At 49.0% G+C, this 14,638-nt stretch overlaps 1 protein-coding gene across 6 annotated transcripts in view; it reads left to right on the top strand.

Moving 5' to 3' along the window:
* Positions 1 to 14,638, top strand: part of MYH11 (myosin heavy chain 11) — a 164,281-nt gene that overhangs the window by 22,228 nt on the left and 127,415 nt on the right. For all 6 annotated transcript variants that reach the window (XM_017871716.1, XM_017871719.1, XM_017871720.1 and 3 more), the window contains one exon: positions 12,709 to 12,865. In XM_017871716.1, coding sequence (XP_017727205.1) covers positions 12,709 to 12,865 — 157 coding nt within the window. The remainder of the gene's footprint in view (positions 1 to 12,708; positions 12,866 to 14,638) is intronic.

The raw sequence follows: 14,638 nt of genomic DNA on the forward strand, positions 1-14,638 counted from the left end.
GGCTGGAGTGCAGTGGTTCCATCATAACTCACTACAGCTTCCAAGTCCTGGGTTCAAGCGATCCTCTCATCTCAGCCTCCTGAGTTGCTGTGGACCACAGGCGTGCACCACCACACCTGGCTAATTAAAAAAAAAAAAAAATTCTAGAGACTGGGATCTCACGAGATCGCCCAGGCGGGTCTCGAACTCCTAGCTTCAAGCCATCTCCTGCCTTGACTTTTCACGGTGCCGGGATTACGGGTGGGAGCCACTGTGCCCAGCCATAACTATTGAATATGTTCTCCAACCCAAGTGCTGTACCTTGACATGTTTTATTTTATTTAACACGGCATCCACCGAGTTGAAAATGTTTGCCCCTTTTAGAGGAGGAAGCTGAGGTGCAGTGCTGTAAGTGTATCTTTACCTTCTTAAGTAGGGGACGTCTCTTGTCTGTGGCACTGTTTGTATGGAAATATTATTGATCTGGGGATGTTGGTATGTTAGACATTTTCTCTTTCTTCCCTTCTTTTCCTTCCTTCTCTTTCTTTTTCTTTGTTTTTCTTGCTTTCTTTCTTGATGGAACTTCACTCTTGCTCCTCCAGCTGGAGTGCAGTGGAGCGATCTTGGTTCACTGCAACCTCCGCCTCCCGGGTTCAAGTGATTCTCCTGCCTCAGCCTCCCGAGTAGCTGGGATTGCGGGGATGTGCCACCACGCCAGGCTGATTTCTGTATTTTTAGTAGAGACGGGTTTCACCATGTTGGCCAGGCTGGTCTCCAACTCCTGACCTCAGTTGATCCACTTGTCTCAGCCTCCCAAAGTGCTGGGATCGCAGGCCTGAGCCACCGTGCCCAGTCAGTATATTGGATGTTTCTAAAGAGGCCCGTCTGTAGGGAACTAGAGGGAAAATTGGACTCTTTGGGGCCCAGGTCTTCCATCTAAGACATATCATCTCCCTCTAGGGGGTTTCAGGACAGGCCTATGTATTCATCTCACCTGCTGTCCTCAAATAGAAATCAGAAAAAAACATACTAAGGGGCGTATGAAGGTCCTGAGACTCAAAATATCTTCTGACAGCAGATTAAAAATAAATGAATCAAAGCTTCAAATTCCTGCTGTGCTTCTCTAGACAGATTAGATTAAAATCCTTTCAGCCTTGTGATGATGGCCCCGTTCTTCTCTTGTTCCTTTCTGGTCAATTTAATTGCTTAATAGAAACCGTTGTCCATGACGGAGAAGATAAAGAAGGAAAGGGGTTGGGGTGGGGGAGCACAGTGAGTTACTCTTGCAGCCCATAATAGCAGCATGCATGACTCTTGTTAATAGGCGGGTGGTGAAGTGATGCCAGGTCTGTGGTCTGGCATGCATGACTTTGCCCTCTGTGATGAAGATGAACTTTTCTCCTCCATTCCGCAAGGCTCGCCTCAAACGATGGGCCTTTGAGAAGGTTCTGGCAGACCTCTTGTCCTCTTGGATCTAGAAGAGTCTATAGAAGCCAGAGGAGCTTGCCTCCTTATCTTAGAGATGCAGGTTCTGGGCTCAGCAATGTCCAATCTACCTAAACTGCTGAAGACCATTTGTGGCATACCTGGAGGGGAGCACAGCTTTGATGCCTGGAACTAAGGGCCCCTTGGTCTTCTGAATGCTGTCTTTTGGCTGAGTTCCATCTGCTTGAATTCTATTTTTTTTTTTTTTTTTTTTTTTTTTTTTTGGAGGTTGGAGTCTCGCTCTGCTCGCCCGGGCTGGCAGTGCAGTGCAGTCTCAGCTCCACTGCAAGCTCCGCCTCCCGGCGTTGTTACCATTTCTCCCTGCCTCAGCCTCCTGAGTTAGCTGGGGACTACAGGCGCCGCCACCTCGCCCGGCCTAGTTTTTGTATTTTTAGTAGAGACGGGGGTTTCACTGTGTTAGCCAGGATGGTCTCGACTCTCTCTGACCTTGTGATCACCCGTCTCGCCCTCCAAGTGCTGGTTACAGGGCTTTGAGCCACCTGCACCCGGCCTGATTCTTTTTTCCTTCCTTCCTTCTCTTCCTTCCTTCCTTCCTTCCTTCCTTCCTTCCTTCCTTCTTCTTTCCTTTTCTTTCTTTCTTTCTTTCTTTCTTTTTCTTCCTTTCTTCTTTCTTCTTTCTTTCTTTCTTTCTTTCTTTCTTTTTTTCCCTCCTCCCTCCCTCCCTCCCTCCCTCTTTCTTCTTTCTTCTTTCTTTCTTCTTTCTTTCTTTCTTTCTTTCTTCTTTCTTTCTTTCTTTCTTTCTTTCTTCTTTCTTTTCTTGGTTTCTCCTCTCTCTCTCTCTCTCTCTCTCTCTCTCTCTTTCTTTCTTTCTTGGGTTTTTTTCTTTCTTTTTTCTTTTTCTTTCTTTTGAGATGTGGTCTTACTCTGTTGCCCAGGCTGGAATACAGTGGCATGAACTCGGCTCACTGCAACCTCTGCCTACTGGGACTCAAGAGATCATCCTACTTCAGTCTTCTGAGTAGCTGGGTCTACAGGCACATAGCACCATGCCCTGCTAATTTTTTTGTGTTTCTGGTAGAGATGGGGTCCCACTGTATTGCCCAAACTGATCTCGAACTCCTGAGCTCAAGCGATCCACCTACTTCGGCCTCCCAAAATGTTAGGATTACAGGCATGAGATTGCTCCACTGCACTCCAGCCTGGATGACAGAGTGAGACTCAAACAAACAAAAAAAAAGATGAGGATGTTGAGGCTTAGATGTGCTCAGTCCCATAACTGGAAAGTGGGCAGAGCTGGGATTCAGACAAGGTCTGTGTGAGTCTAGGGACAGGGTGACTACCCATGCAAAGGGCTTTTGGGGTGATAGGCTTAGAGCAGGAGGTGATGGTCGTGGACTGGAGCCGGTAGGGACAGTGCCAGAGGCCTCGTTAGCTTTGAGGTAGACAAGTTTTAAGTGCACAGCAAGAAGGAATTGAACCTTTTATTATGATTCCTTAAGCACCTACTAGGTGCTAGGCTAATGATTACAACCTGCTAACACAGAGGCGTGATTTTTTTTTTAAATTGAGTTAATACATCAAAAAACGAAAGAAATTTGTTTCTGGTACTGCTTGAAAAAGCAGAGGACCTGACACTCCAGAATGCAGGGTGCAAGGTAGCAGTCTCTGTGAGATGGGCTTTGTGCTCTCTGCTTTTCCGCAGACCCCACCACTCCCTGTCATCTCCCAGGCCCTGGTAGCCGTTGACCATGGCACCTCTTTTGTTCACTCCCACACACCCTGCTTCACTCATGCCTTACCTGCTTTGTCTCTGTAGACAGTGGGACCCTCCACCCTATACCAGACCTCTGGGGTTGGGAAAATCATGATTCAGAGCCAAGGTGGATGGGTCTCCCTGCTTATTGGAACTCCAAGCCCACATCCCCGACCCATGAACCCCAAAGGACATTTTTCCAGTTCTGATCCTGCTTCTGGAATGCCCAGGGGGTCAGGAGAAGCCCTCCTTCCAAACTTGAGCAGGTGACCATTTTTCCACCTTAGAGACCTGGCCCAGCAACCTTAGCCTACTCTGGAAGCAGTGTCTACCCAGGGACACAAGGAGCAAGCAGACTGAGCAGAGGCCTCCTGGGTGCCAGCCATTGCTCTGGTCCCTGGAGGATAGAAAGACACTATAACTGCAAGGTGACCTTTGTTAAGCCCCAGGAATTAGCCCTTGTGGTTTTTTTTTTTTTTAGATGGAGTCTCGTTCTGTCACCCAGGCTGGAGTGCAGTGGTGCGATCTTGCCTCACTGCACCTTTCATCTCCTGGGTTCAAGCGATCCTCCTGCCTCAGCCTCCCAGTAGCTGGGATTACAGGCACCCGCCACCATGCTAATTTTTGCATTTTTAGTAGAGAAGGGGTTTCACCATGTTGGTCAAGTTGGTCTTGAACTCCTGACCTCAGATGATCCTCCCGCCTCCGCCTCCCATCGCGCTGGGATTTTAGGCATGAGCCACTGCACCCGGCCTTCTGATCTTTCAAGTCATTATTGCTTCAAAGAACCTCCTCCAGTAATACAAGGATAATCTATGCAAAGACCACAGGAGAATATTTAAAAATAAGTATGGATTGCAAAAAGCAGCCCTCTTCCCTGGAGGCAAACATGATTCACAGGTTCATGTATGTACACACACATACAACAAACATAAGAAAAAGTCACTCCTTCTGTGTTTTGCAGTTTGATTTTTTCCACTTTAACCCTACCTTATAGTTTTTTCTGTTTGTTCATAACTATCTAGTCAGACTTTTTGACTAGGTAAGACATGCAAATATGAAATAAAATAGTGTACAAGGGAATACAGAACTTCCCCCTTCGTTCCTATTCCTCGCCCTTCCAGTTCCCCTTCTTAGAGGCGGTGTGGTTGCTGGTTACATATGTAGCCCTCCAGTGATGTTATTTATTTATTTATATTATTTTTCAAGCTGGAGTCTCACTCTGTCACCCAGACTGGAGTGCAGTGGCATGATCTTGGCTCACTGCAACAGCCCCCTCCCAGATTCAAGCAATTCTCCTCCCTCAGCCTCCCAAGTAACTGGGACTACAGGTGTGTGCTACCTCGCCCAGCTAGTTTTTGTATTTTTAGAAGAGACGGGGTTTTGCCATGTTGGCCAGGCTGTTCTCGACCTCCTAATCTCAGGTGATCCACCCTCCTCGGCCTCCCGAAGTGCTGGGATTAAAGGCTTAAACCACTGTGCCCAGCCTATTACTTTTTTTCTGATGAAGTCTCACTCTGTCACCCGGGCTGGAGTGCAATGGCACGATCTCGGCTCTTGCAACCTATGCCTTCTGGATTCAAGCAATCCTCCTGCCCCAGCCTCCCGAGTAGCTGGGATTACAGGTGTGTGCCACCACACCTGGCTGATTTTTGTATTTTTTGTAAAGATGGGTTTTTGCCCATGTTAGCCAGGCTGGTCTTGAATTCCTGACCTCAAGTGATCCACTCGCCTCAGCCTCTCAAAGTGCTGCAATTACAGGTGTGAGCTGCTCCATCCAGCCTCCAGTGATGTTTTATACACATGCAGCCACACAGAGAGCCCCTCCTGCACCCCTCCAAAATGGCAGCATAGGCCATGGCTGTTGTGTATCTCAATCTTTGGCCATTCATTCATGGTAGTAGAGAGAGGGCCACTGCACAGTCTTCTGCTATAGGGATGAACCATAATGATTAAGCCTATCTGCTATTGGCAGATATTTAGGTTGTTTCTAGTCTTTTTGCTCTTAAAAGCAAGGCTGCAGCACAAGAACATGCTTGGTGGACTGTGTCTGTCTCTAGGTTGGGTATTTAGAAAGCCGTGATATTGCACTGGAGCGTCATAAAGAAGGTGTGATTATCCATCACTTTATTGAGGAAGCTCAGAGGTAGGTCTGTATGCACAAGTCAGGTAAGTGATAAGGCAAAGCCAACACTCTGCCCAGGCCTGTGTGTCTTTTTTTTGAGACCGAGTCTCGCTCTATTGCCCAGGCTGGAGTGCAGTGGCACAATCTCAGCTCACTGCAACCTCTGCCACCTGAGTTCAAGCAATTCTCTTGCCTCAGTCTCCCCAGTAGCTGGGACTATAGGTGCGTGCCACCACGCCTTGCCCTAATTTTGGTATTTTTAGTAGAGATGAGCTTCACTGCTGTTTGGCCCAGGCTGGTCTCGACACTCCTGACCTCAGGTGATCCACCCACCTTGCCTCCCAAAGTGCCAGGATTACAGCGTGGAAGCCGCTGCGCCCGCCAGCCCCTGTGTGTTTGAAAGTCAGTTGGTTCCTTTGCCTCCCTTCCCTCCCTGCCTCCTCATTTCTGCCGCATGGCCCTGGAGCCACCCTGCTCAGGCTCTGTGGAGGCTGACCCACTATAAGAGTGTCAGGGAAGAAACTGAGCCGCTGTCCTAATACGCACAAGAGGACAATCCTGGCCTGCAGCTGGGACCTGCTGCGTGGCACAGGGCCCATGAGATGCCGGCTGGGACGAGCAGGAGACGGGCAGGTTGAACCCTCTGAACTTACCAGCTGGAGCTTACGGGCCAGAGAGGCCCAGGAAGCAGCATCGGCAACTCGGGATGTCGCTGGGTCGAGGGTGAGGGAGGGGTGCTGAACAATGTGGGAGCGAAGCAGCCAGATGCGAAGCCCTACAGCCCTGCACGAGATTTGCAGCTGCCTGCCCCAGTCTTCATAGCCCTGCGATGAGATATGCAGCTGCCTGCCACATGGTCTTCACTAGCCCTGCATGAGATATGCCAGCTGCCTGCCCCAGTCTTCCCTTCCACTCCATTGTCATACCCTGGCTGGCTTGGAAAGCTTTTGCAGAACTCAGCAGAGGTTCAGATCTACCTGGAAGTATGGATTAAGTGCTTGCTCTGCGCATGGCACTGGGAGAGATGTCCCAAACAAAGAGGATGAAAGTTATATATTCCTCTTTCAGAAGTTGGTGATGGAGTTGAAAAGACAGTGTGGTCCTTTCTTCTTTTAAAATTCTTTTATTCTTTTTTTTTTTTTTTTTCTTTGAGACAGTCTCACTCTGTCACCCAGGCTGGAGTGTGGTGGCATGATCTCACCTCACATAACCTCTGCCTCCTTGGTTCAGGTGACTCTCCTGCCTCAGCCTCCTGAGTAGCTGGAATGACAGGCATGCACCACCACACCCAGCTAATTTTTGTATTTTTAGTAAAGACGGGGTTTTGCCATGTTAGCCAGGCTGGTCTCAAACTCCTGACCTCAAGTGATCTGACATCCTCCACTTCTCAAAGTGCTGGTATTAAAGGTGTGAGCCACCATGCCCGGCCTCTTCCTTCTTCTTAAAAATTTATTTCCCTCCCTCCTTTCCTCCTTCCCTCCCTCCCTCTGCTGCCCAGGCTGGAGTGCAGCACCATGATCTCGGCTCACTGTAACCTCCACCTCCTGGGTTCAAGTGATTCTCCTACCTCAGCCTCCCCAATAGCTGGGATCACAGGGCCCCGCTATCACGCCTGGCTAATTTTTGTATTTTTAGTAGAGACAGTATTTTGCCATGTTGGCCAGGCTGGTCTCGAACTCCTGACCTCAAGTGATCTGACCTCCTTGGCCTCCCGAAGTACTCGGATTACAGCTGACTGAGTTTCTACCCCGTGCCTGGCACTGTGCAGGGTGCAGGAGATACAGTAATGTGCGTGTCACAGTCCAGGAGGTGACATTTAGGCAGAGCTCTAAAAGAGGAGAGGGAAACAGCTGTGGGAAGATGAGGGAAAAGCGTACCAGATGGACGGAACAGCATATTGAAGGCTCTAAGGTGGTAAGACTTTCTCTGTCATGAAATGAAGGGAGCACAGTAAGAGTCACTAAATAACATTGATTGAGCACCTACTACATACCAGCCGCCATGCTAAACGCTTTTCAAGCATTATCTCGCAGCACACCTATGAAGGGCTTGTTAGTATGCCTCCCTGGTTTGTAGATAGGATAAGTAAGACTCAGAGAGGTTAAGGGACTTGCCCAGGGTCACACAACTAAGAAATAGCAGAGTGAAGGTTCAAATTCAAGTACCCCATACCCAGTTCTGAGCCCTCAACCACTGCCCTTTACTGCCTCCAAGTCAAGGACTTGAGGACGGGTTGGGCTGTAAATGATACCTACATTCAAAAGGGGCGTGGCAGTGGGCATGGCCCCAGAGGAGCTGGAGATGGAGTCAAGACCTGAAGGAGGGTGGGGCTGTGTTGACCTTTGTCCAGATGACCACGGACTGGGCACTTGCTCTTTGGGAGGCTTGTCCTGGGGACTGGGGACACCAATGAACAGGACATAGCCCCTGGCCTGGCTCAGTGCGGTCCCCTGAGTACCTACTGCTACAGTGCAAGGTCCCCAGGTCACAGAGGTGAAGTCAGGCTGTCCCTGCTCTCAAGAAGCTGTATCATTAATTTATTCCCCTGGTATGCATTTAACGAGCATTTAGTTAGCACCTATTCTATACCGAGGCCTGTGCTGGGACTGGAGAAAGAAGGGGTTCTCCGGCCTCAAGGTATTTGCAACTGGTGTTTGCAGGATGGGCGGGAGGGTCCTGGGTGACGGAATGGGGAAGAGGGGTGTCCAGGCAGGCAGTCCCCCACTCCTAGCCCCACCAGGCTGGATGTGGCGCCTGGGCCCCGCTTACCTTTCCTCCTTGCTCTGCTTTTCCATTTGGGTCCAGTGGAGCTGCTGCTACCAAGCTGCTTATAGTTCAGCCCCACGGCCCCCATGTCCGGTTTTTCTGCCCATGTCCCTGCTTTGTCTTGTCCTAAGCTGGTTAACACCTTGTCCTTTAAGACTCAGCGCAGGGAACACCTCCCCACCTGGAGGTGTCCCTCACCACCCCCAGTGTGGGTTAAGGCCTTCCCTTCCTTGTTCCTATCATTCTCTGTTCTTATGACGTGTTTTAATGTACTTGTCTCCCACTCTGATCTAAGTTCTTTAAGGACAGGAGGTATCATTGATTTCTTTGTATCCAGCCTCTGACACAGGCGTGGTATATAGTAGGTGCTCAGTAAATGGTTGATGACTATTTAGACAGGCATATGTTGACTCATTTATGTTCCTTTAAGGGGATGGTGAGAACCTCTGTCTCCATCAATCCTGTTTCTTTTTTTTTTTTTTTTTTTTTTTGAGACGGAGTCTCCCTCCGTCACCCAGGCTGGAGTGCAATGGCACCATCTCGGCTCACTACAACCTCCACCTCCCAGGTTCAAGTGATTCTCCTGCCTCAGCCTGCCGAGTAGCTAGGACTACAAGCGTGCGCCACCATGCCCTGCTAATTTGTTGTATTTTTGGTAGAGATGGGGTCTCGCTGTGTTGCCTACGTTGGTCTTGAATTCCTGAGTGTGAGCAATCTGCCTTCCTTGGCCTCCCAAAATGTTGGGATTATAGGTGTGAACCACTGCACCCAGCTATCCTGTACCTTTGAAGAATATCATTCCCCTGCGGCACCCCCAGACACTACATACCATTGTCCCTTAGCAGACTGAGCCCTGGAAGGACCTTCCCACTCTCTCTTTTTCTTTCTTCCTCTCTCTCTCTCTCTGTCTCTGTCTCTCTCTCTCTCTCTTGTTCTTTCTTTCTCCCCTCCCTTCCTCCGTCCCTCCCTCCCTTCTTTCCTTCCCTTCCTTCCTTCCTTTCCTTCCTTTCCTTCCTCTCCTTCCTCCCTCCCTCCCTCCCTCCCTTCCTTCCTTCCTTCCTTTCCTTCCTTCCTTCTTTCCTTCCTTCCTTCATTTCTTTCTTCCTTTCTTTTGAGAAGAAAGCAATGGTCTAACCATGTCACCCAGGCTGAAGCGCGTGGCACAATCATGGCTTACTGCAACCTCAACCTCCCAGCCTTCAGCAAACCTCCCACCTCAGCCTCCCAAGTGGCTGGGACTACAGGCAAGTGCTACCATGCCCAGCTAATTTTTAAATTTCTTATAGAGATGGGGTCTCACTGTGTTGCCCAGGCTGGTCTTTCTGGTTCAAGTAATCTTCCTGCCTTGACCTCCCAAAGTGCTGGGATTACAGGTGTGAGCCACCGCACCCGGCCAGACTTTCCCACTCTCTAATTGGCTCCAGCCCTTGACTAAAAGCCCCTTGAGGGCAGGGACCCTGTGTTTTTTTTATGTTCTAATATAGTCCCAGCACCTTTTGCGTGGCATCTGGGACAGAATGAATGAATGAATGAATGAATGAATGAATGCATGAATGAACGAACGAACAAACGAATGAACGATCAATAGTTTCTGTTTCTGTCGGATGGGCCTAGGCTGGATAGCATAATGGACCATGCTCATACCTGGGGGGTGGGCCAGGCTGGGCTTGGTGCTGCCAGGATCTTCTTTGGTGACTTAAGTCAAGTCACTTAACTCTCTGTTGCTTGATTCACCCTAGTTGTAACTGAGAGATGGATCTCTGGTTCTCCCTAAGTCGCTTACAGGGAAGAGGATATGCTTTATGGCTGTCAGAGTCTGGGGCAGTACTGATGTTTATCGTTTGGGGAAAGCAGTTCCTGTGAGACGGGTTGAAGCCTGTCTCCTGAACTGTGACCTCAACCATGGGAAAATCTAGTATCCAGTAAGGAAAAATCATGACGATACTGTCTCACCACATACAGCATGGCATGACTCCCCCTTCCCTGATCTGATTATTTTCAGATGCTCCTATTCACCCGGCAGGACAGGACTGCTATTTTTTAAAACGGTAAAGTGCATATAACATAAAATTTACCATTTTAAACGTTTTAAAGAAAACAGTGCCATTAAGCGCATTCACAGTGTTGTACAGCTATCAATTTCAAGACAGGGTCTTGCTGTGTCACCAGGGGCTAGAGTGCAATGGTACAATCATAGCTCACTATAACCTTGAGCTCCTGGGATCAAGCAATCCTCCTGACTCAGCCTCCCAAGTAGCTGGAACTACAGGTGCTCACCACCATGGCCGGCCATATATATATATTTTGTAGAGATGAAGTCTGGCTGTTGTTGCCTGGGCTGGTCTCAAACTCTTAGCCTGAAGCAGTCCTCCCACCTTGGCCTCGCAAAGTGCTGGGATTACAGGCATGAGCCACTACACTTGGCTCCAGAGCATTTTTGTAGCCCCCAAAGGAAACCCCGTGCCCATGAGCAGTTACTCCTCACTTCCCCCCTCTCTCCAGCCCCTGGGAACCACGAGTCTGATTTCTGTCTCCATGGCTTTGCCTACTCTAGACGCTTCACATAAATGAGATAATATAGTACATGACCTTCCGTGCCTGGCTTCTTTCACTAGGCGTATTTTCAAGCTTCATCCACATCGGAGAGCTAGTGTCAGTGGTTTGATCCTTTTTAGGCACGGCTGTGTTTATCTCTGTTTTACAGATGGGGAAGGTATTAATGGTCAGGAGCAGGCACTCTGGGGTAAACAGGAGTTCTAGTTCCCAACTTCCCTCCAGCTGTGTAATCTGGTGGCAACCTCACCACACCTCACTTTGCCCTTCTGTCAAACGGGCAGTGGGGAAATCACTGTTACTGAGTAGTTGTGAAGATTCCATAAAGTGGCTGGGCACGGTGGCTCACACCTGTAATCCCAGCACTTTGGGAAGCTGAGGCGGGTGGATCATGAGGTCAGGAGATCGAGACCATCCCGGCTCACGCAGTGAAACCCCGTCTCTACTAAAAATACAAAAAAATTAGCCAGGCGTGGTGGTGGGCACCTGTACTCCCAGCTACTCGGGAGGCTGAAGCAGGAGAATCACGTGAACCCGGGAGGCAGAGGTTGCAGTGAGCGGAGATTGTGCCACTGTACTCCAGCCTGGGTGACAGAGTGAGACTCTGTCTCAAAAAAAAAAAAAAAAAAAGACTCCATAAAGAGATGCCTCTTCCATCTTCTAGAGACTGGGTCACTGCAGTTTCTTCTTAGATATGGACATTGGGAGGTCCCAGAAAGAGATCAGAGGGTGGTGGGAGAAGAGAGAGGTTGGAGGATTATTACCTTTTCCTCCCTCCCTCCTGGAACATGGTTTTGGCAGGTGTGTTTCTGAATGGCTGCAGCTCCCTCCAGACAACCCCTTTTTAGGGCTGTGTGACTTTCTATGTCTCCAATGTTCAGTTAACGGCATTCCCTCTCTGGCTGGGTGCAGTGGCTCCCGCCTGTAATCCCAGCACTTTGGGAGGCTGAGATGGGCGCATCGCCTGAGCTTAGGAGTTCGAGACCAGTCTGGGCAATATGGTGAAACCCTGTTTCTACAAAAAATAAAATAAAATTACCTGGGCATGGTTGTGCACACCTGTGATACCACTTACTTGGGAGGCTGAGGCGAGAGGATCACTTAAGCCCAGAAACTCAAGGTTGTAGTGAGCCAAGATCACCCCAGTACACTGCAGCCTGGGCGACAGAGCAAGACGCTGTCTCAAAAAAAAAAAAAAAAAAAAAAAAAGTAAACAACATTCTCTTCTGTTCTTGCTCTTCAGACTTAACTGCTCCCATCACTGGTTGGGTTTCTTTAATTCTGCACACATATCTGTAAACAGTCTCTTTATTAAATGTTCCTGAGTTAATATCTTAAGTGTGCTGTTCACTTTCTGTGCCACCTGTTAAATGATGAACATTTCATATGATTGAGCATTTAATCGACCAAAAACAGATCCTATGTAGTGCTTAGTTTGGTGCCCGACACATAGTAAGTGTTCAATGAATGGTGGCTGTCATTTAAGCCAGTGAGGTCCAGGGAGGTAAAGTGACAGTTCGGGGGAGTGGAACTGAGATTTGAACCCGGAGGTCTTCAAAACTCCACAGTTTGGGCAGGTGCAATGGCTCACACCTATAATCCCAGCACTTTGGGAGGCTGAAATGGGAGAATTGCTTGAGCCCAGGAATTTGAGACCAGCCTGGGCAACACAGTGAAACCCACGTCTCTACAAAAAATACAAACATCAGCCAGGCCTGGTGGCACCTGCCTGTAGTCCTGGCTACTCGGGAGGCTGAGGTAGGAGGATCACCTGAGTCCAGAAAAATCAAGGCTGCAGTGAGTCATGTTCACACCACTGTACTCCAGCCTAGGTGACAGAGTGAGACCTCATCTCAAAACAAACACAAACCCCCCTACAGTTGCAAAATATAACATAGGCAGCCTGGAAACCCACTCTTGCCCTTTCTCCTCTTCCCCCATACCTGGAATACCAGAGAGGCCCAGGGTTTCCTACTAAGACCCCAAGCTCCAGTTTCCCCATCTCTCAAATGAGAGTATTGAGTGCTTCTGTGAGATCTGTCTTCCTGGAGGAGGTCTGGAAGTAACCTGGGTTCTCTGTCTGCAGACATACTCTGGCCTCTTCTGCGTGGTGGTCAACCCCTATAAACACCTGCCCATCTACTCGGAGAAGATCGTCGACATGTACAAGGGCAAGAAGAGGCACGAGATGCCGCCTCACATCTACGCCATCGCAGACACGGCCTACAGGAGCATGCTTCAAGGTGAGTGAACCCAGCGAGGGCTGCACGGGGCCAGCTCCAGGGAGCCCCTCCTGTCCTGCTTGTCTGCAGTTCTTGCCAAGAATGTGGAGTTTGGCAGTCGGTGCGAGGGACCAGGAGTCCTGTGGCTGAAAAAGGGAAAAAGCAAAAGGAACATCTGTGTTTGCAGCCTGGGAGGGTGAGGGAGAGCGGAGAGCTTGGGCAAATACGGGCATGGGCCTGCTCCAGCTCCAGCTCTGGGGCCCACTGCCCAAGGGCCCTGCCGGACCAGCCGTCTGCAAAGGATGGGAAGAGGGTGGGGAACAGCTCTGGGTCTGAGCCAGCATGGTCTGTGTTGCCACCTACCCATTCCTCAACCCCTGTGGGACTGTGGGTAAATATCTTTTCCTCTTCAGCCTCAGTTTCCTCATCTGTCAAAAGGGGTGATAGTCTCTATCTTGTAGCTTCTTGTGAAGATTGTTAATGCTGGTTTTTCCAAACTTAAGACTTGTGCCTGCTACCTTTATGTGTATATGTTACTATTTTACTATTATTTTATTATTTTGAGACAGAGTCTCACTTTCTCACCAAGCTGAAGTGCAGTGGTGAGATGTTGGCTCCCTGCAACCTCCGCCTCCTGGGCTCAAGCGATTCTCCTGCCTCAGCCTCCCAAGTAGCTGGGACTATAAGCGTGGACTGCCATGTCAAGCTAATTTTAAAAAGATTTTTTTTTTTGTTTTGAAATGACACGATCTGGCTATCCTGATTGGTTTCGAACTCCTGGCCTCAGGCGATCCTCCCTCTTCAGCCTCCCAAAGTTCTGGGATTATAGGCGTGAGCCACTGCACCCAGGTCTTCTCAGCTTCTATTTGGAACACTTTGGAGCCCCTGAAATAGCCACCCCCATGTCAAACAGAGGGAGCAGGCAGTTAATAGAAACAAACGTACCAGGTCAGGCAAAGGGTACAAGAAACCCCAAAACTCACACCCCCTCTAAAAGGGCACCAACAGGTGGGAACCCAGGGGTTTGAGCTGGGAGTTGAGAGGAGCCCAGTTCTGGAAGTTCTTGAGGCAGGAATCCAGGTGTGCATGAGAGATGCCACGACCCCGCCCCCAAGGTAGAGGCTCGGGTATAAGTGCCCCAACTTTCTGACAGCCGGACTCCACAGGTAGGACCAGAACCTTGGCGCCTCTAGGCAGGGCCTGCCATTACCTCCAACGACCAGCAGGTGGAGCCTTGTAAGGACAATCTTGGAGATGTAATCTCTGGTTGTAAAGTGACGGCTCCTGGAGTTAGGTATCTGTCTTTGTATTAAACACACAAACACACGCATTCTTTGTGGTCTCCCTTGATGGAAGAGTATTTACAAAATGGTTCGTATACATCTTTGGGAAGTTGAGCATCACAGACCTCAGTGTTCCTATCATTTGGGGTATATGGTTGCAAGTAAGATAACACCTAACTAAAGTGGCTTAACCAGTAGGAGTTAATTGCCTCATATAACAGGAAGCCTAGTGGCTGATTTCAGGGTTGACTTTCTTAGGATTTTTCTCAGCTTCTTCCTCATGGTCACAAAGTGGTAGCCATAGTTCCAGATATCATATTTTCATGTGATAATATCCAAAAGCATGAAGGAAGTGGAGGGTAAGGTTCTTTTCCTGTTTCTTTTTTTTTTTTTTTTTTTTTTTTAAATCAGGGGGAAACTTGGTCATAAGCGAACCCCTAAAGCAATCACTGGCAAAGAGGACTGGAGTGTTTATGATTTGTTTGAAACATTTCTGGTTCTTTTTTTTTTA

Source organism: Rhinopithecus bieti, unplaced genomic scaffold, assembly GCF_001698545.2.
Source record: "Rhinopithecus bieti isolate Rb0 unplaced genomic scaffold, ASM169854v2 scaffold_6876, whole genome shotgun sequence".
NCBI lineage: Eukaryota > Metazoa > Chordata > Mammalia > Primates > Cercopithecidae > Rhinopithecus > Rhinopithecus bieti.